A 20,161-nucleotide genomic window follows, 5' to 3' on the forward strand; every position below is an offset into this window, starting at 1 on the left:
AGCTCAGAGCCTGGAGCCTGCTTTGGATTCTGTGTCTCCCTCTCACTCTCACCCTCCCCTCCTCTCTCAGAAATTAAAAAAAAAAAAAAGAACTATTAGAAATATTAGAAATTTAACAGAGAAATTGGAGGAAAAGAAAGCATGACATAATACTTTGCCAGAAGACCAGTCAGACACCAATTATTAACTAACCAAAGATGAAAGGACCAAAGCTGGTCATTAATGACTAAATGATTTTGCAACTATCAGAACTTTAAATTTTTTTTTTAATGTTTATTTTTGAGAGAGAGAGCACATAGGGGAGGGGCAGAGAGAGAGGGTGACCCAGAATCCGAAGCAGGCTCCAGGCTCTGAGCTGTCAGCACAGAGCCCGGATGTGGGGCTCGAACTCACAAACCTGTGAGATCATGACCTGAGCCGAAGTCGGTGCTTAACCGGCTGAGCCACCCAGGCACCCCGCAACTATCAGAACTTTAAATATACCAAATTCAAAAGAAAAATACTGAGCCAGTGGTACAAATTAATCCACTGCCTTAGACATTAAGACACCTTTATCACTATCTTTACTGTTCTTGAATCTTTAAATCCCCAAGGAAGAAGATTATAGAAAGTATTTATAAAAATAATAAATATGGGGGTGCCTGGGTGGCTTAGTCGGTAAAGAGTCTGAGCCTTAATTTCAGCTAAGGTCATGATCTCACAGTTCATGGGTTTGAGCCCCACATTGGGCCACACAGCTGGCAGCGCGAAGCCTGCTTGGCATTCTCTCTCTTTCTACCCTTCCCTGGCTCAAACTATCTCTGTCTCTCTCAAAACAAATAAACTTAAAAAAAAAAAAATGATGATGATGATGATGATGATAATAAATATGAATCCAACAAATATTTATTGAGAGCCTACTATATGTCAAGCACCCTGCTAGGCACTGGGGATGCAGCAGGAAACAACTCCGATAAAAATCATTGCCCAAACGATGGTCCCAATGTTGGTGGTTGACAGTGGCTAGGGAAAAAAACCCATGCAAGACAGAGATGAATGAACCCTTGGTGCCCTCTGCTGGCCCTCCTTCAAACTGCAACACATCCCACTACCCTCTCAGAATCAACAACTCTTACTACAGGAGTAGGTTAAAAAAGAGCGTTTAGAAGATACTTAGATCTTATTTAAAATTTTCTAATGACATTCCGATATCGATGACGCATAATCCACGTAATAGTAGCTGACCACTAGGTGTCACGAATGTTCCGTAATATTCTAAAATCGTGCCCAGGGCTGAAATCCTTGAAAATATGCAGTGTGACCCTGGGCACTCATTTAAGACCCCGGGGCCTCAGCTTTCATCTGTGAAATATGAGTGCTGAACTCCAGGGTTGCTGCCAGCCTCAATATTTCTACTTGAGCTCAAACTTTGTACCCCACACAGATTGCAAATACTTGGAAAAGAAGTGTACTAGACACAGCATAGGTTCAAAGAACATGGTATTGATTTTGATTAAATTAGCTCCATTTTACTTACTGGGTAGTTCTAATGGTAGACCAGGGAAGAGCAAAAACCAAGCATAATTTGACTAGCAACACATTTGACTAGGTTATACAATGCTAATAGGCAAGAGGGAGAAAGGTACACTGAATTTTCAGCTAGGTGGATTTGTAGCTCACTGGAAAAAAAGGAAGCCAGAAAGCATTGAATGAATGGGTCTTAAGAGCCTGGAGGAAATTTTCTAATAGAAAGCCAGAGCTAAGTTCTGAGTACTGTCCTAGTCAAAAGTTTTAATTCACGATCCGGTAAGAAGAAACCCTACCAAAAACGTTAGATAGAACAAAGATTCAGTGATCCTGTCATACCAAAACCAGTAAGACAAAGTATAATAGAGTAGGTATAATTCTGATATATAGGAAAGCCTGAGTTGGCAGATAGGCAACTGAAAGAAGCTTAACTGACAAGGAACTCCATGTAATAATAATATGTTATTATAAACTCACCATGTGCCACACACTAGGCTAAGCCTTTATAAAAATTACCTCATTCTTTTTAAAAAAATTTTTTTATGTTTATTTATTTATTTTTTCTCTTTTTTTTTTTTCCCAACGTTTATTTATTTTTGGGACAGAGAGAGACAGAGCATGAACGGGGGAGGGGCAGAGAGAGAGGGAGACACAGAATCGGAAACAGGCTCCAGGCTCTGAGCCATCAGCCCAGAGCCTGACGCGGGGCTCGAACTCCCGGACCGCGAGATCGTGACCTGAGCTGAAGTCGGACGCTTAACTGACTGCGCCACCCAGGCACCCCAATGTTTATTTATTTTTGAGAGAGAGAGGAAGAGAGAGAGAGAGAGAGAGAGTGAGCACGAGCAGGGGAGGGGCAGAGAGAGAGGGAGACACAGAATCTGAAGTAGGCTCGAGGCTCCAAGCTGTCAGCACAGAGCCCGACACAGGGCTTGAACCCATGAACTGGGAGACCATGATCTGAGCCTAAGTCGGAGGCTTAACTGACTGAGCCACCCAGGCTCCCCTAAAAATTATCTCATTCTTTACAACAATCCTATGACACAGGCATTATTAACACCATTTTATTGATTAGACAGCGGAGGCTCAGAACTCAAAAGCAAAACAACTGGGATGTGGCAGAGTCAGGGCTCAAATCCAAGTCTTTGAGACAAAGACTATAAACTCAGATTGCACAAAGTGAATAAATATATGGGTCAAGGTAGGTCATGATCCCATTGACCCTCCACTGCATCCTCACTCACTGAATCAATATTTATCAACAGTATCTCTGCAAAGCACTGCACTAGGAGAATGTCTAAAAATGAACCTGGACTACCACTTCCAGTAAGAATAAATAAAGGTACATTTCCCTATTCCTCCCGTTGAGAACAATTCAAAACCCTGGACAAATGAAAGAAGGCTCTAAGAGGAGAGAAGATTGTGCAACTAGGGACTTTAGGACCCAAGGGAAAAACATGATGGTGCTGAAAGAAAAGAACTGTCAACCCCAGAATCCATATATCCTGAAGAAATAACGCAGTAACAAAAAGAAAAACTAGAATGTGTGGCCTAAAAGCAAGGTTAAAAGAAGTTCTCTAAACAAAAAGGAAATGATGAAAGAAGGAAACTTGAAAGGAATTGGGTAAGAAGGAAAAACAAGGTAAGCAACAACATTGGTATAAATAATAGGCTTTCTTTCTCTTCTCCAGTTTTCTAAGTTATGTTTGACAGTTAAAGCAAAAAATATAGCACTGTCTGATGTGGTTCTATACGTAGGTAAACACTTAGGAAAATTGTGTTATATGGGCAAAGGTAAAAGGATAAAAAGAGCAGTAAATTTTCTGTAATCCATTAGAGCTGCTTAAATGACAACACCAATAGGCTGATAAATTGTGTGTATATATAATGTAATATCTGGAACAGTCACTATAGCTCTACAAAGAAATACATCCAAAAGTATTAGAAATTATACAATATGTTCAAGTAACCCACAGGAAGACAGGCAAAAAGGAAACAACAAAATGAAAAAGAAATAGAAAACAAAAAATAAGATATCAGTTTTAAGCCATGATACATCAATGGTTACATTAAATGTAAATGGTTTAAATATGCTAATTAAAACACAGATGTGGGAAGAGTGGATTTAAACAAATATACCCAACTATACGTTGTCTTTGCAAAACTCACTTCAAATATAATAATAAAAAGGCTGAAAGTAAAAAGACAGAAATACATCATGCAAACATTAAAGGAAAGGTAGAGTGCTACGTTAATATCAGAAAGAGTAGATTTCAGAATAAAGAAAATCACCAGAGACAATGAGGGCTATTCTATAATGGTAAGGGTCAGTCCACAAAGACATAGCAATCCTAAATGTGCATGCGCCAAACAACAGAGCTATAAGATATGTAAAGCAAAAACTGATAGAACTGACAGGAGAAATAGATAAATCAACAATTATGGAAGACTTTCACCATCCTTCTTTCAACAATTGATAGACAGGAACCCAACAAAAATATGGAAGAATTTAACAACACCATCAACCAACAGATGATTTGGGGCTAAGGATAATTTTAGAACACTCCACCCAACAACCAAATATATATATTTTTCCCCCAACTGCATAAAACATACACCAAAAAAGACCACTGTCTTAGTCCATAAAACAAGCCTCAACAAACTTAGAACTGAAATCAGAGTATCTTCTCTGAACACAATGGAATCAAATTAGAAATCAATAACAAAAAGAAGAAAAATCTCTAACCACTTGGAAGCTGAACAAGGCATTTCTAAGTAATCCATGAAGCAAAGAGGAAGTGTCAAGGAAAATGTTTTAAAAATACGTTGAATTGTGGGGCGCCTGGGTGGCTCAGTCAGTTAAGCGTCTGACTTCAGCTCAGGTCAGGATCTCACGGTTCATGGGCTTGAGCTCCACATTGGGCTCTGTGCTGACAGCTCGGAGCTGGAGCCTTCTTCGGATTCTGTGTCTCCCTCTCTCTCTGCCCCTCCCCCCCCCAAAAATAAACATAAAAACACTTTAAAAATTTTTTTAAAAATAGAAAATAAAAATACGTTGTAATTAGATACAAATTAAAGTACAATACCTCAAAATTTGTAGGACACAGTTGAGGTAGTATGGAGGGAAATTTATAGCATTAAATGCCTGCACTGGAAAAGAAAAGCCTCAAATCAATAATCTAAGCTCCTTACTTCAACAACCTAGAAAAATAAGAGCAAAATAAACCTAAAGCAAGCAGAGGGAAATACCAGAGTAAAAATGAATACAGTTGAAAAAAGAAAAATAATAGACAAAATAAATGAACCAAAGAGCTGGTTCTTTGGAAAGATCAATAAAAGATCAACAAATTGACAAATTTTATTGTTGCTACTGACAGATTTGACATATCTCTAGCAAAACTGACAAAGAGAAAACAAGAGAAGACACCACTATCAGAAACAGAGAACATCAGGGGTGCCTGGGAGGCTCAATTGGTTGAGCGTCTGACTTTGCTTAGGTTGCGATCTCACACTTGTGTGTTTGAGCCCCGTAGCAGGCTCTGCGCTGATGGCTCAGAGCCTGGAGCCTACTTCAGATTCTGTCTCCCTCTCTGTCCCTCCCCCACTTGCATTCTGTGTGTGTGTTCTCTCTCTCTCAAAATAAATAAACATAATAATAAAAAAATTAAGAACAAAAAAAGAATCAGAGAATATCACCCGACCTATCAACATCAAAAGGATAAGAAAATACTACAAATAACTACATTTGTAAGTTTAAAAATTTGGATAAAATGGACCATTTCCTCTAAAAACACAAACTACCCCAACTCATCAAATATGAAATAAATAATTTTAATAGCTATGTAACTATTTTTAAAATTAAATTTGTAATTTTAAAACTCCTCCCCCAAAATCTCCAGGCCCAGATGGTTTCATGGAGAATTCTACCAAACATATAAAGAAAGAAATAACACCAATTCTTTCTTTTTTTTGCAAGTCATGGATATCTTAAGAGAGAGAAATAACACCGATTCTACATAATCTCTTTCAAAAAATAGGAGGGAACACTTCCCAATTCATTTTATGAAGCTAGTATGATCTCTGATACAAATACCAGAGAAAGACAGAACAAAAATAGAAAACAGCTGACCAATATCCCTCATGAATATAAATACTAAAATTCTCACAAATTATTAGCAAGTAAAATCCAGAAATGTATAAAAAGAATTATACACCATGGCTATGTAGGGTTTATTCCAAGGATACAAGGTTCGTTCAAATATTTGAAAAGTGATCAATGTAACTCGCCTTATTAACAAGCTATTATTCTATACGAGTACATGTGAATCTATAATTACCTTTAAATAATTTTGAAAGAAAGAAATAAAAGAACAGAAAAGAAAAGAAAAGAAAAGAAAAGAAAAGAAAAGAAAAGAAAAGAAAAGAAAAAAGAAAAGAAAGGAAAAGAAAAAGAAAAGAAAAAGAAAAGAATGAAGCTGCCTTCAGGAGACCAACAGAAGATGTAAGTCTACCTACAACAGAGGTTCTTACCTACTGCCTTAGAAATATCTAGAGAGTTTATTAAAAGTAAATTCGTTGGGTCCACATCAGACATGGGTCTAACAGGATTAATTCTGCAAGTTTCTCTGTCATTCTGACAATTAGCCAAGTGTGGGAACCCAAAGGGCTAGGACACAGGTAATGACAATAAAAGGGTGTTAAGGGGGATGCCAGGAGAAAAGATCTCACTGCATTAAAAGATGAAGGAAGTTGCATACGGGCTGAGGAACATGTCAAGAGTATTCTAAGAGGAGAGTGTGCCAGGCAGAAAGGCAAATGTGAGCAAAACGCTGGACCCAGATAAAGACTGGATTCAGGAAGCGCCAAATAATCAGTTGGTCCTAGAAGAGAATTCATTTTTCTCTACACTTGTCACCATTCACCATATTATCTATGTGACTCTATATTTATGTTACATCCAACATTAGGATGAAGCTTCCCAAACGCAGTGCTTTCTGTCTATTTTCTCACTGCTTCATCCCCAGGTCCAGAACAGTGTCTGACGTACAACAAGCAGTCAACAACAAATCAAATGAATCCGTGAATGAACGAATTTAAATAAATAAATAAATAAATAAATAAATAAATAAATAAATAAATAAAACACTATTGATAGATTGGGGACAAAGCAACAACCACAACAACAAAACACCCTCAAACACGCTAAGAAAGTTGGCCTTAAGTGGAACCTTGAGATTCAATTGCAGGAGTATGTCTGTTGGATCCAAAAGTAGATCAATTAGGGGCACCGAGGTGGCTCAGTCAGTTAAGCATCTGGCTCTTGATTTCGGCTCAGGTCATGATCTCAAGGTTGGACTCTGCACGGTGATGGTGCAGAGCCTACTTGGGATTTTCTCTCTCCCTCTCTTTCTCTGCCCCTCCCCTAACTCAAGTTTTTTCTCTCTCTCTCTCAAAATAAACAAACATTAAAAAAAAAAAAAAAAGTATATCAATTAAATTCTTTTTTTTTTTAATTTTTTAAAAAAGTTTATTTATTTTGAGAGAAAGAGTGAGAGAGCAAGCAGACAAGGGGCAGAGAGAGAGGGAGAGAGAGAATCCCAAGCAGGCTCCACACTGTCAGCACAGAGCCCAATGTGGTACTTGAACTCATGAACTAGATCATGACCTGAGTCGAAACCAAGAGTTGGATGCTAACTGACTGAGCCACCCAGGCGGGCGCCCCAGATCAATTAAATTCTATCGTTCCTCCTAAACCTCTTTAAAGCTCCATTACTTAGTTGCCTCTTGTATGTGACAGGTGCTGTATATACATAACCTTTATTCTCCTGCACCCTCTGAGATGGAAAAGAAATCAGCAACTAGCCCAAGCCACTTTGCTGGGAAATCGTGCATCTAGATTGGACCCCACACTTACCCGGCTCTAAAAAGAACTTACTAGTTCAATTGCACCAATACTGCCTAGTATGTATTAATGAGGCTCGTTACTAACATTTATTTCAGAAATTTAAGTGTATGAAAAAAATTTCCAAAGAATTATATGACAAAGTGTAGGTTTTCAAGAACTCATGAAAAGTCCAGTACCTTGGTTGATGCCTGGTCGTACTGTGCTGTCATTCTCACGAGTTCATCCCTATTTTTATTCAAAACTTTCTCTTTTTCCATTAATTCCACTTTTGCTTTCTCCAGTTGGAGTTGGAGTTCTTGACATTTACTCGCGTGGCCTTTCGTTTCTTTTTCTTGTCCTTGCAGACGTAGTTCCAAATCACTAATCTTGCTCCTTAGCTCTTAAACCACAAAGTCCACACTTTAATTAATATGTATTTTTCACCAAAAATTTACATCTAAATTCAGACGGTGTCATTTATGTTATTACTCTGCTCTGAAACCTTTGGTGGGACAAATCAATCGATTCACGTTACACATGGAAGATACTTTAATTGGATTTAATTTTAATGGTTAGTCTCTATTGTCATTCGTATTCTAATATCCCATAGGAAGCAGGGGAAACAAATTTTCTGATGTTTTCAGAGAAACTTGGGAAAGAAAATGGTTTTCTAAAAATCGTGAAAAGTCCCTAACTGAGGCTGCAAAAAGTGCATCCCATATAATACCCTACATTAAAACTACCACTTGATTTTTATATACTGGTGAACTAATATTTGTTTTGTGCCCATATCATATGCAAATGAGTGCTAAGCAGTAAAAAAATCACACTCCCATATTCTCTGGTAGCTTTACCTCCAGTGAAGATCAAGACAGTATGAACCTCCTATACTGCCAAAATTAACAATAATTTTTTTTTTCATTTTTTTCCCTACATACACACAATATTGGCTCCAAAGACACTGGCAGTGGGACAATTCTCACCAGTGAACATTGACGGTGATTTTCAATATATCATAGCACTGGAAATTATCAGAGTCTGCAGAGTAGACTCCAAAACACCACCTGGTACCCTTGGCTGTCAGCTGTAGCATGAAGCCATGGCCAAGGTTACAGGTTTGCTCCCATATGGACTACCTGGCAGTGCAGAGCACACGCCTCACCTCTGCCCAAAGCCGGGCCGACCACAGGCTTGTTCCAGGGGCCACAAAAGAAAGTCAGATGAGAAGCCTGGGGAGGGTCAACTGAAATCAACCTACTGACCCTACTTCTGGAAAGACAAAGCCACTCAGCCTACTTTTGAAGGCTTCGAGGCACCAGCTTTTTAGTACAAATAAAAGTATATTCGAAAATTGTGGTATCTTTTAACCCAAAATAGTATTTCCCATTACCAGACTGAGGTGCTTACTTCCAACGTGTCCAACGAAATACATGAGCACTTCTTAGGACTAGAAACATCTGGAATCACCTCTGAAATGATCTTAGGAAAATTTCCTTTCAACTTAATTTAGCTGAAAAAGTTACCTTGATTCTGGGCTTTTAATTGATCCAAAAGATGAGAATTGCTAGAATTATCACAGAAACTGTTACTCGCATCTCTTTTCCCTGTTTGCAAAGTTGATCTACTGGGAGTCATCTCTTGTTCCCCAAAAAAAGGAGATGCAGAGAAATCTCTCCTAATTGGAGTTTTCAGTGCACCCGACGGAAGCCGACTAGGGGTCTTTTCTTGTTGCCATGAGAACACGGATGATGAAGTCTGATGCCGTGCAATGTCCCGGTGGTTCATTGTACTTTGAGGAATAGCCTGACTCACCTTCTGTAAAGACAGAAACTCTTTAGAGCCCTTTAGACTTCTCAATATTCAATGCTATTCATTTTCAGATAGAACATAAAGACAAAATACCAAGAAGTTAACACTTCCACTGTGTACCAACAAAGAATGTTCATCGAGTCAAGGGAACCATTAAGTGCCAATATCCAGTGAAGGAACTTTCTAATGGTTAGACTTTAGGATTAAAGGGTTAAGCCACTACCATCTGAGTTCCAATCTATTAAGATGGGTTCCACTTTTATATTTATTTTGCATCCCTCATATACTCCATTAAATACAAGTGAGTATTCACTACCATTTGAATTCTGAAATTTGGTTTTCCTATGCCTGTCCTTGGTTGCTTCCCCCTGTAGCTTTGCACAAAGAGAATCAAAATTAAATATTAATCTAAAGAACTCTTTCAAGAATCTCACTTTCTACCATACCACTCCAAAAAAATGACGTATCAGGTGTTTTATATTATGTATTACACATTTGTGGATTTGCTACTGCTTTGAATTTTTTTTAATTCAAGAATACAGTATTTTATTAGTTTCAGGTGTACAAGGATTCAACGATTCTATATATTCCTTAGTGTTCCTCAAACAAATGTACTCTTAATTCCCTTTATCTACTTCTTTTGTTCTTCTCTCTGCCTCTGTTCTGACAAATATCAAGACATGGCCATAGATGCTGCATTAAATTCTTTATAACAAAAGCTTTTCTTGCCACAGGGAGAGGTTTCCTGTTTGTAGAGACTCGAATTCTTCCATCAAAAACCTCTGGGCATCAATGTCAGAAGAATGGGTACCAATGACTGGACTGGACCGGATAACAAAGCACATGATATTTCTAAGACAAACCAGAAAATTACTGTTGAATTTTTATTCATCTTGAGAAGCAACACCTTTGCTATATATCAGAATCCTAATGACCTCCAAAAAAGGCTTAGAGGCAGGAAAATAATTAAAATTGTTAAAGCTCTAACAGGTACCTTTTGGCCCTCAACATTTAAGGTATCTACTTATAAATTCACCCTTAAACTCTTTGCTGAATTGTCCCATCTCACGGAGTTCTTATGTTTAGCAGAAACATAAGTTTGCAACATGAGGTGCAAAACTGGAATTTTGTTGTTGTTGTTTTTTTTCTTTTTTTTAGCAAATAACATCACACAAACAGAGACAGTAAAGTTAGTTCTACAGATACCAAGTATTTTGGGGGTCAGTCCCTAAGCTAAAAGCAGGGGTTTCTAATACCTGTATTTTGTTTCTTTTGTTGACATTAAATCTCTTTGCCCACCTGTTTATTTACCAAAATGGAATTTAATACCCTGGTCAGCAACTTATTTAACAGGAATGGGGAGATTACCTTAATAACATTCTCCTCGAAATAAACACTTCATAAATAATGACCTTCAAACCCCATGTCCCCCGTGGCAATCCCCACATTCCATAAGGAATGAATATGAAGCAATGGCCTCCGGGTGATAAAGCCAGACAGAGCGTCTGGAATGACTCTGCTCCTAACCTCTCCTTACCATTAGATCTTAACAGGGAAATAATTATATGGTTACAGTTTCTATAGAATTTGATGAACATCTGATGTCTAGGGATAAACTGATCTCCCCACTCTATTTTTTCACTGCTACTTGTTTTTAAAACCGAACAGTGATTACAACTAACGTAATGAGCCAGCACTTTATCTTCTCAGTGTAAGAAAAATGTGTCGAGCTCTACGTACACCAGATTTTTCTCTAACCTCGTATTTCTGTATATCAAAGTACTGTTTCTTCAACCACATACTCTATCGTGAGGCCCATAATTAACTTACCTTAGCCTGCAAGGCTTTAACCTCTGCCTCTAATCTTTTTCGTTCTTCAACTTCTTTATTATATTTTTCTTTTAGATCTTCGTATTTGGAGCCTAAACAAAGACAATGAGAAACAGTTTGACTTCGGCCACTGATTTCATAAAGGAATTCACAGATGAACAATCATCACAATAGTCTAGAAGTGAATATCTTGCTTGGTACACGAAGTAAACAGAACATTTGGGTTTGGACAACAGATGCTGATCAAATTACTCAAGTGTCAAATTATAGAGACATAGGTGCTTTGAATATTCTCAACCTGAATTACTTTTAAAACACACTGCAGGATAATAAAATGAAAAGTTTGAAGGCTTACCTGGTGGCTCAGTATGGCTCAATAGATACACAAATGGATACATTGCCCATGCAATGCCCAAATTAAAAAGTTTTTTTTTTAATGCTCAAATTAAAGTTGAATTCAAAGATAAATTGATTTCTTTGCCCAAATTAAAATCCCAATAAAAGAGCTATGAAGGGAAAAAATCCTTACCACTGTAATGTTGACTTGGTGTTAGTGGAGTTGCAAAAATTTTTTGTGGTGTAGTGCATGGATGCAGAGAGGCATCTGCAGACTGTGCGGCTTGGTGGCTTCTTTCAAGTTCAGATTTACACCTGTTCGAAAAGGACCCAAGAGGATGCCACATTAGAGCAAATGCTACAGAATACCAGCACTACGCTCCCAGAGAGTGATAAACTTACAAAAAACCCATCCCTCTAAGAATTCTTCAGCACTACTACATGTACCCAACAGACATTTAATAAGAACTAACTCATGTGACAGACTCAGCCCCAGGCGTCAAAGGCACTCAGTGTGGTCAGGGAAACAGAAATATGAACCAAGAATTCCAGTGGTATAAAGGCTATAATGAAGATCTGTAAAACCACTATGGTAACAGAGTTGGGAGGCTGGGGATATATTCTGAGCAAATTTTGTATTCTAAGCCAAAGAAAGACATAGGAATATTAAAACAAACAAACAAACCCCCAAACACCCCAGAACTTCAGAAACATCGAAAGAAACTGGTGTCGCCGAAGCATGAGCTCAAATCATGAAACCGAATGACATCACTTGTGATGTGAAATCATTACAAAAACCTTACAAATACCTGCCATGAATTTTATGACACTTTAAAAACATAGACACAAAAATCCAGTTAACATAGTGCATCTAGAGAAGACAGGGCTGGAAACCGTCACAAAGAAATAGGAAGCTATACACTGTATATCCCGTTCTGAACACCTTTCAGATCAGACAGCCTAAGGGAATAGAAGCCTCAGATCTTGCAAATCTGTAACATTTGTGATTTCAGCTCAACACAAGAAATGAAATGAACACCGTATAGAATGGCTAGTATAGAATGGCTATTGACGTGCACGCGACAGTCTCTTGTGGACTGTTGGCTACATATAAGGTGTGAAGAAAGCAGTAAAGAAAGTGCCCCAGTGCCCTGGCTCCACCCAGTTCCAAACTCAATCTGAGAAGGAAGAAACAATGTCTGGACTGAAAAGGACTACTCAGCAAATCAAATCATCACATTTGAGCTTATGGTAGGTAACAGCACCATCCAATAGAAAAGGTTCTACTAACATTAAAAGAGTAAAAAGAAAAAATGAATTTAGTCTTAGTATTATATTTAACTCAGTATTTTCAAAATACTATCACTTCAACTTGTAGTCAATACTAATTATTGACTAATACAAAATACTATTATTTTACATTTCCTTGTACCAAACCTTCAGAATTTGGTGTGCATTGTATACTTATAGCACTACTCAATTTGTAATAGTCACATTTCAAGTGCTTAATAGCCACCTGTAGCTAGCCACTACCACAAGGAATAGTCCGGATCTATAGACTACCAAAGGTGTAACAAGTTTGGCAATTCTAGAGATGAATTTAAGAAAAAAATTTTTTTAGTTTATTTTTTTGAGAAAGAGACAGAGAGAGAGAGAGACAGAGAGAGAGACAGAGAGAGAGAGAGAGAGAGGGAATCCTAAACTAGCTCTGCACCATCAGTGCAGAGCCTGATGTGGGCCTTGAACCCACAAACAGTGAGATCATGACCCAAGCTTAAATCAAGAGTCGACACGTAACTGACTGAGCCACCCAGGCACCCCAGAGATGAATTTTAAAGAATCTTGTAAAATCGGGTGTTTCTTTCCCCCTCAAATTCACGTGTCATCCCCCTTTCCCTATGTTCATTTTTTAAAAGAGTGTATTTATTATAAATACTAAATAAAAGTATGCCCTTGTACTATTTTTATAAACCTTTACTCCTCCTATTTCCTATGGAAAAAAAACAAAACAAAACACAAATTGCCACCAAAAAAAAGCACTAAATTAAACGATTTTCTGTATGAGATCATCAATACTCAACAGTTTTTGACCCACATTTCAAATGGTTCAAACCTAACGTGTTTGAGACCTTCCTGAAACCTAATCAGTGGCTGCTGATGGAAAAAATAAGTTTCTGTCCTGTACTTGAAGGTTACCAATGAGAATTTGAAAATACATTCAAGAGTTTTTGTAGTTTATAGTTGTCACATTATAGACAATTGTACTCTTCATAGTTTTTATAGTCTCAAGGTTAGTTTATAAACATTTATAAACATCTATACCTATGTCATAGATAATAAGAATACTTTTTTTTAAAGTTTATTTATTTTGAGACAGAGAGAGAGAGAGAGAGAGAGAGAGAGAGAGAGAGAGAGAGGCCGAGGAGGGGCAGAGAGAGGAGAGAGAGAATCCCAAGCAGGCTCTGAGCTGTCAGCACAGAGCTCAATGCGGGGCACGAACTCATGAACTGCTAGATCATGACCTGAGCTGAAATCAAGAGTCAAGACACTCAATCCACTGAGCCACCCAGGGATCCCATAATAAGAACACTCTTAAACTAAATGTGCTGTCCTAATCCCACAATGGTGACAATGGCGACTGTAACAACTAATGATAATGTTGACATTTACCAGGGTGCTAGGTGTCACGCACAACTCTGAGCACTTTGTATCCGCAAGTACCGCTATCAAATGTCACTTTGCAATAAAATAGAGAAATGTATACAAAAGTATGTTTATCTAAAATATTAGAAATATAAACATTTCTGTCTAAATTATGAAAACCAGTATTTCTAAAACCAGCAGCCAAAATGTGCTTACAGAGAAAACTATTCTGGCCTTCTGAAATCAACTTCCGACTTCTCTAGCACCTGTTTTTCAAAAGCAACTGCCTATCTTTCATTCATTTATTCATTTGACAAATATTTGAGGGCCTACCACTGCCAGGTGCATGGGGCACAGTGATAAGATCGACAAGGTCCCTGTTCTCATGGAGGTTGGTACAGCAGACAACAAACAAGAAAACAAAAAACTCAGTGAAATAGAAACGATTTATCATTCTAACATGCAACTTCTAGGTATGGATAGGACACAAAATTATAAAAAGATTTCTGTGCACCTAAGTTCTCTTCACAGGAAGACAAATCAGAGTCATTGCAAAATGTCTGAACTTTCAAAAATATGTTTGAGAGGTAGGTAGGATTAAGATTATTGCAGTTATGTTAGGAAAAACAAATTCCTTGGTATCAAGATATTTATTAATTACAAAGGGGAAAATAGTAACTTCCCAGTTACTATTCTGGGTTCCCAGAAACCCAGACAATACCTTAGCCAGGTAATCAGAGTAAAAGTCATGTTACATTATGTTACCCTGATAGTATACGCTGAAACAGAAACATCATCACTTCTGTGGTATTCTCACCCAAAATTCATAACCTCAATCGGACCCAGTGGTTCTCAATCCAGAATGATTTTGTCCTCCCAAAAGACATTTAGCAATGCCTAACGACATTTCTGATTGTCAAAACTTGCAGATGGGATAGGTGCTACCGGAATCTAGTAGGTAGAGGCCAGGGATGCTATTAAGGACACTACAGTGCCCAGGACAGCCTTCCACATCTAGTCCAAAAGAACCATCTAGCACAAAATATGAACCATGGCATTGCTGAAACCCCTGATATAATCAGTGAGAAGAACAACAGAGAGACCCAAATTGAGGACTATTCTACAAAAGAGCTGACGAGTTAACCTGTCAACAGCTGCAAGGACACAAAAGGCAAGAAACTGTCACAGCTTAGAAAGAGACTAAGACAACATCAACTAAATGTAATGTGGGATCCTGCATCAGATCCTGGTAAGGACATTACCGGAAAAACTAGTGAAATGCTAATAAGGCCTATAGTTTAGTTAATAGCATTGAACCAATGTTGATTGCTGGTTCGGTCATTATGCTTTGGTTATATTGGATGTTAACTACTGTTTCTGTAAACCTAAAGTTATTTCAAGAGCACCTGGTGGCTTAGTCAGTTGAGCTCTTGATCTTGGCTCAGGTCATGATCTCATGGTTCCTGGGACTGAGCCCCATGTAGGCTCTGCCCTGACAGCGTGGAGCCTGCTTGGGATTCTTGGTTTCCCTCTCTCTCTGCCCCTCCCCCGCGGGCACACTGTCTCGGGCTCTCTCTCTCTCTCTCAAAAATACATAAACTTTAAAAAAAAAGTTATTTCAAATAAAAAAACATTTTTATTTTTTTTTTATTTTTTATTTTTTTAAAAAATTTTTTTTCCAACGTTTATTTATTTTTGGGACAGACAGAGACAGGGGGAGGGGCAGAGAGAGAGGGAGACACAGAATCGGAAACAGGCTCCAGGCTCTGAGCCATCAGCCCAGAGCCTGACGCGGGGCTCGAACTCCCGGACCGCGAGATCGTGACCTGGCTGAAGTCGGACGCTTAACCGACTGCGCCACCCAGGCGCCCCATAAAAAAACATTTTTAAAAAAATTTCTGGGTGTGTGTTAGCAGAATCAACAATGGGGCAATCTACTAAAGTCCATTTTGCTTCCAGTCTGTATTAGTCCTTGCTATTTTGACCAAATTCCACTATTAAAATGAAAAGGTATCATTTATAAGCTAGCATTTAGGTCCCACTAGATTTATTTTGACTGATGTCTCAAGTTGTTTGAGGATTTCTTTTTAATGGTAAAGAAGTCAAAAGCGCCATTTTTTATTGCTTAAATATGGCACTGAAACTGGCAAATCGGTTATGTAATGCTTCAGATGGAAGATGGGGATCTCAGTAGGAAGCTCTTCTTGAGTTTGCTCCCTTCCCTCTCCAGCCTAGATTCCGTGGCACAGGATTTTAACCACTCTCTTCACAGCAGCCTCAATTATCCATTGTCTCCTATCCCATGACCCTGGCTGAAAATAACCCTAAGTCAAACCTCCCATTCACATTCTTAGCATTTACATCGCAGATGCTGACGGGGAAATAAAAAGTGTACAACTCTATAGATGGGTCCCACTATCAACTCCTAGACTCCAATCTCAGCTAGACCCTGAGTGTTCCTAGGTCCTTCTAAAACCCCCTACTTCTCTCTCTTATTCTCGCAACAGCTTTTCTACTCAGAGGAAACAGAAGCCATCAGTATTAGCCATGCTTTCACTCCCCTCCGCCTTTTCAGTACTCACTGTTGAGAGATTTGGCGTTATTTATTATACCACCCAGTAACAAACACAGTGTCTTGCACATGAGACAGCTTAATAAACATATCCTGAACAAAGAAATGAATAAGCAAAAAGCCATTTAATGAATTTATATAGTACTAAGCTATGTGACGATAGGAAGTACAGAAGAATTACTTTTCCTCAAATCATTGTTTATTCCACTGGGGGAAAAAACTGCAATTCATAATTGTATCATTAAAGGAAAAGATAAAAATGCGTCTGACGAACACATATAAATGACATCCATAAAAATACCATTCAAAAAAATTACCTTTTCAGTTCCTGTTCCAGTTTTTCTATTTGTTTTTTGCTGGAGTTCAGTTGTCCCTCTTGGAAATTCACTTGTGACTCCTTGACTTGAAGTTCATGAGAAATTTTCTGCTTGGTCTTCTCCAGATTCTCACATACTTCCATCAAGCTCTGGTTCTCCCTTTTTAGGTTTGCACCCTCAGTTTTTTCATGCTCAACCTAATGGAGATTGTGCAGAAAGAAACGGGTCTCTTACTTTGTGACTCTACCAAGCATTATTTGTAAGTCTGAGCTCAACACTGACAACTAATGTTTCTGAGATGTGGTTGCTATAATGCACATGTCAGTGCTTCGTGAAGAACAAAGAAATTTTAAATGACCCCGCTTGGTAGCCTATAGACAGAAAAGTTCTACAAAGTCATCGATTACATTATCTTTGGTCAGGGCTACACACGTACCTTTCCTAGAAAGGGAGGCTTTAATGTCCTTTCAAGATAACAAAATCAAAAATAAACCCTATAAACCTCCCTTAGCAATTCATTTCAAAGTCTGGCTGCTAAACTCAGTTATTGTAAAAATTCTCCCACTAGTGAAGACGTTTTAGAAGCAGTGACTATACCACTACCTTGTTGGCTCATGCAGAGGTAAGGAAGAAGCACTGTTTAAATTTTCATTTTCTATTTTGTTTTAAGTTTATTTATTTATTTTGAGAGAAAGAGAGCATCAGGGAAGGGCAGAGAGAGAGGGAGAGAGAAAATCCCAAGCAGGCTCCGAACTCCTACGTGGGGCTCGATCCCATGAACCGTGAGATCGCGACCTGAACAGAAATGCTTAACCGACTGAGCCACCCAGGCACCTCTAAGTTTTCATTTTCTAGCCCAGAAGAGAAGAGGACTGGGAATACCAAGTGAAAAGCCCACTATCAGAAAGTGATATCCATTTGGACTGCAAAGGGCTCTAATACTAGCCCCTAAATTCTGAGCTGGAGAATTCTGGCCATGTGGGTACAGAGTACAAAAGTAATTTCCAATGTGCGGTCCCAAACGGAGTTAAAATGGAACTCAGCAGCTCTGAATCTTAGCAGGTAAGCAGAAATGAGGACAGACGGATGAAGAAAATGAGGCAATTAAAATACAAATGACTGAAAAAAGGAGAGGGGCGGAATACCACCTGAAGACAGCATGATCGTTTTTCTCGCAATTTCAGACCAAGCTCAAATACGTGACAAGGTTTAAATACCAGCGTTTCACTGATACCTTCTGTTTCTGCTTCTGCAGCGCGGCCTCCAGAGTCTCAAGCTGAAACTGCCGTTGCTGCCTTTCCTTCTTCAATTTGTCCAGCTGTCCTTCCAGCTCTTGAATTTTCTGGAGCGCTCTCGTAGGCAGGCCCTCTTTCCATTCTTCCAAAGCCCAGCTCATCTTGCTCTCCTTTCTTTACTATTCTCGCATTTATAAGTAAACTGAAAAGAGTAAGCAGACTGTTGGGCTTAATACAGTAAAAGGAAACTTACAAGTCTCAGAGACTAGGGAGTCTCTGAGGAGTTGCAAAACTTCGCATTTCAAAAGATAAGGAAGTATAACATCTATCTTCTCCATCCTCTGAAAGGTGACCACCAATAACTGATGGTGAAGTACAGAAGATGCTTGTTCAGTTTCCCTGGCTTTGTTTTTCCTATTTCTCAGATTTCATTTCTGAGCTACCTTCTTTCTGCCACTCCATTTGTTTTTATTACACAAAACATGAGTATTTTGCTATGAGGTCTCAGGTGAAATAGATCCTATAAACAAATAAAACTCATGATAAGTTATTTTGCAAATGCTCTTCTTTCCCTCTTCACATCATTGCCACATCTGGGAAGCCTTCCCTGGGGAGATCCATAACCTGGTCCTATCTCCTGGTCATAGTCTCTCATGACACAGCTACCCTGTCTCTCCTTCCAAGCAGTTATGTGTTGAGCTAATGCATGAATGAACAAAGAGCGAGTGTCGTATTAGTGCTAGAGTCATTGCACAATGCAGTAAAGACACGCTCCAGAGAGACCTTGATGAGGAAACCAGTATATAGACTCAGTGATTCAAATCCCAGCTCAGCTGTGTGTGACCTTGGGCATGTTATTTAACTGCTCTGTGCCTTGGTTTCTTCATTGGTAAAATATGGATAATAATGGTGGTGACTTCCCAAAGGCTTACAACAGTACTATATTTCCTGATGAGTGTTCTACACCTGCTAGCTATTATATTTATTGTCAAAAACACTTCATTTGTATATTTCAGCCTGTGGTACCAAGAGAGAAGTGGCCTACCTCCTTCTCGGCCACATCTTAGGATATTTAAATCATCTGGAAGAAAAGTATGGTAATTGTTCTTTATTCGTTTGCCTCTAGAACTTAAATGAAAGAAAAGCATTCATTTTCCAGTTATTTGGGCAACAAGGTGAGAATCTCTTTTACTAAATGAAATCCACAAACATTGTAGTGTCTTGCTTCAATTGACTTCACCCATGAAACTTTTTATCAGAACAACTAATAAACAGTTGGTAAAAGAACTAGGAATGATTAAAAAAAAAAGACATTCAAAAAAATTAAAAAAACAGAAGCAAAGTTCTTGGAAAGCTGTGTTTTCTCCGCCAGCTTTTTTTTTTTTTCTTTTTGCAGATCTCAATTCTTTGAACGCAGCATCTTAAACTCCACTCCTATTTGCCCAAAAACTGCTGGAAGAAATCTCATGCCTCTCCACCAACAAAGGACAATTTACACTGCCACAATAGGCTTCTCCTTCAGTTCAATCTAGCTTGCTCATTCGGGGATGGGAGTACAATACCCCAGAGGCACACAATGATAACTGTCCTAAACAGTTATGCTAGCCACTGAACTCATTACATCAGATGCCATCACCAACAAAATATTAAAAGGAGCAATTTAGAAAGATGATGGAGATGAGGAAAATAAACAGAAGGAAAACTGGCAAGTTGAATCCTTTTCCATTTCCAAATCTAAGATACTGCTATAAAGAAGCGGTTAAAACAATCATCAGACCCAAGCTACTTTTGATTACAGCATACTTTGACAGATGAGGGCATCAATCACCAACAATCATTACCCAAGCCCTGGGCAAATGACCAAAAATTGTAAATCTCCAGATTAAGATGTAAGAAGCAACAGGTGTAAAGGAGGGTGGGTAGTTGAAGAAAAGCCCTAGATGTCAAGGTTCCTGTAAGGAGGATTTTGCAGAAAATGCTCTATCTTAAATATGTGTAAGGCACTCTTTATGCCCGAATCAAAACACGC

At 38.5% G+C, this 20,161-nt stretch overlaps 1 protein-coding gene across 2 annotated transcripts in view; it reads right to left on the reverse strand.

The window, feature by feature from the left end:
• Positions 1-20,161, reverse strand: part of CENPF (centromere protein F) — a 62,097-nt gene that overhangs the window by 41,154 nt on the left and 782 nt on the right. The window contains exons 2-7 of one of the 2 annotated variants that reach the window (XM_043568972.1): positions 18,132-18,334; positions 16,898-17,094; positions 11,559-11,680; positions 11,030-11,121; positions 8,914-9,202; positions 7,588-7,790 (exon numbers count right to left, since the gene is read on the reverse strand). In XM_043568972.1, the coding sequence (XP_043424907.1) occupies positions 7,588-7,790; positions 8,914-9,202; positions 11,030-11,121; positions 11,559-11,680; positions 16,898-17,094; positions 18,132-18,293 (1,065 nt within the window). In that variant the 5' untranslated portion in view covers positions 18,294-18,334. Of the gene's footprint in view, positions 1-7,587; positions 7,791-8,913; positions 9,206-11,029; positions 11,122-11,558; positions 11,681-16,897; positions 17,095-18,131; positions 18,335-20,161 lie in introns of both variants that reach the window. The other variant, XM_043568971.1, reaches the window with a different exon arrangement.

This window comes from Prionailurus bengalensis, chromosome E4 (assembly GCF_016509475.1).
Source record: "Prionailurus bengalensis isolate Pbe53 chromosome E4, Fcat_Pben_1.1_paternal_pri, whole genome shotgun sequence".
In the NCBI taxonomy this organism is placed as follows: domain Eukaryota; kingdom Metazoa; phylum Chordata; class Mammalia; order Carnivora; family Felidae; genus Prionailurus; species Prionailurus bengalensis.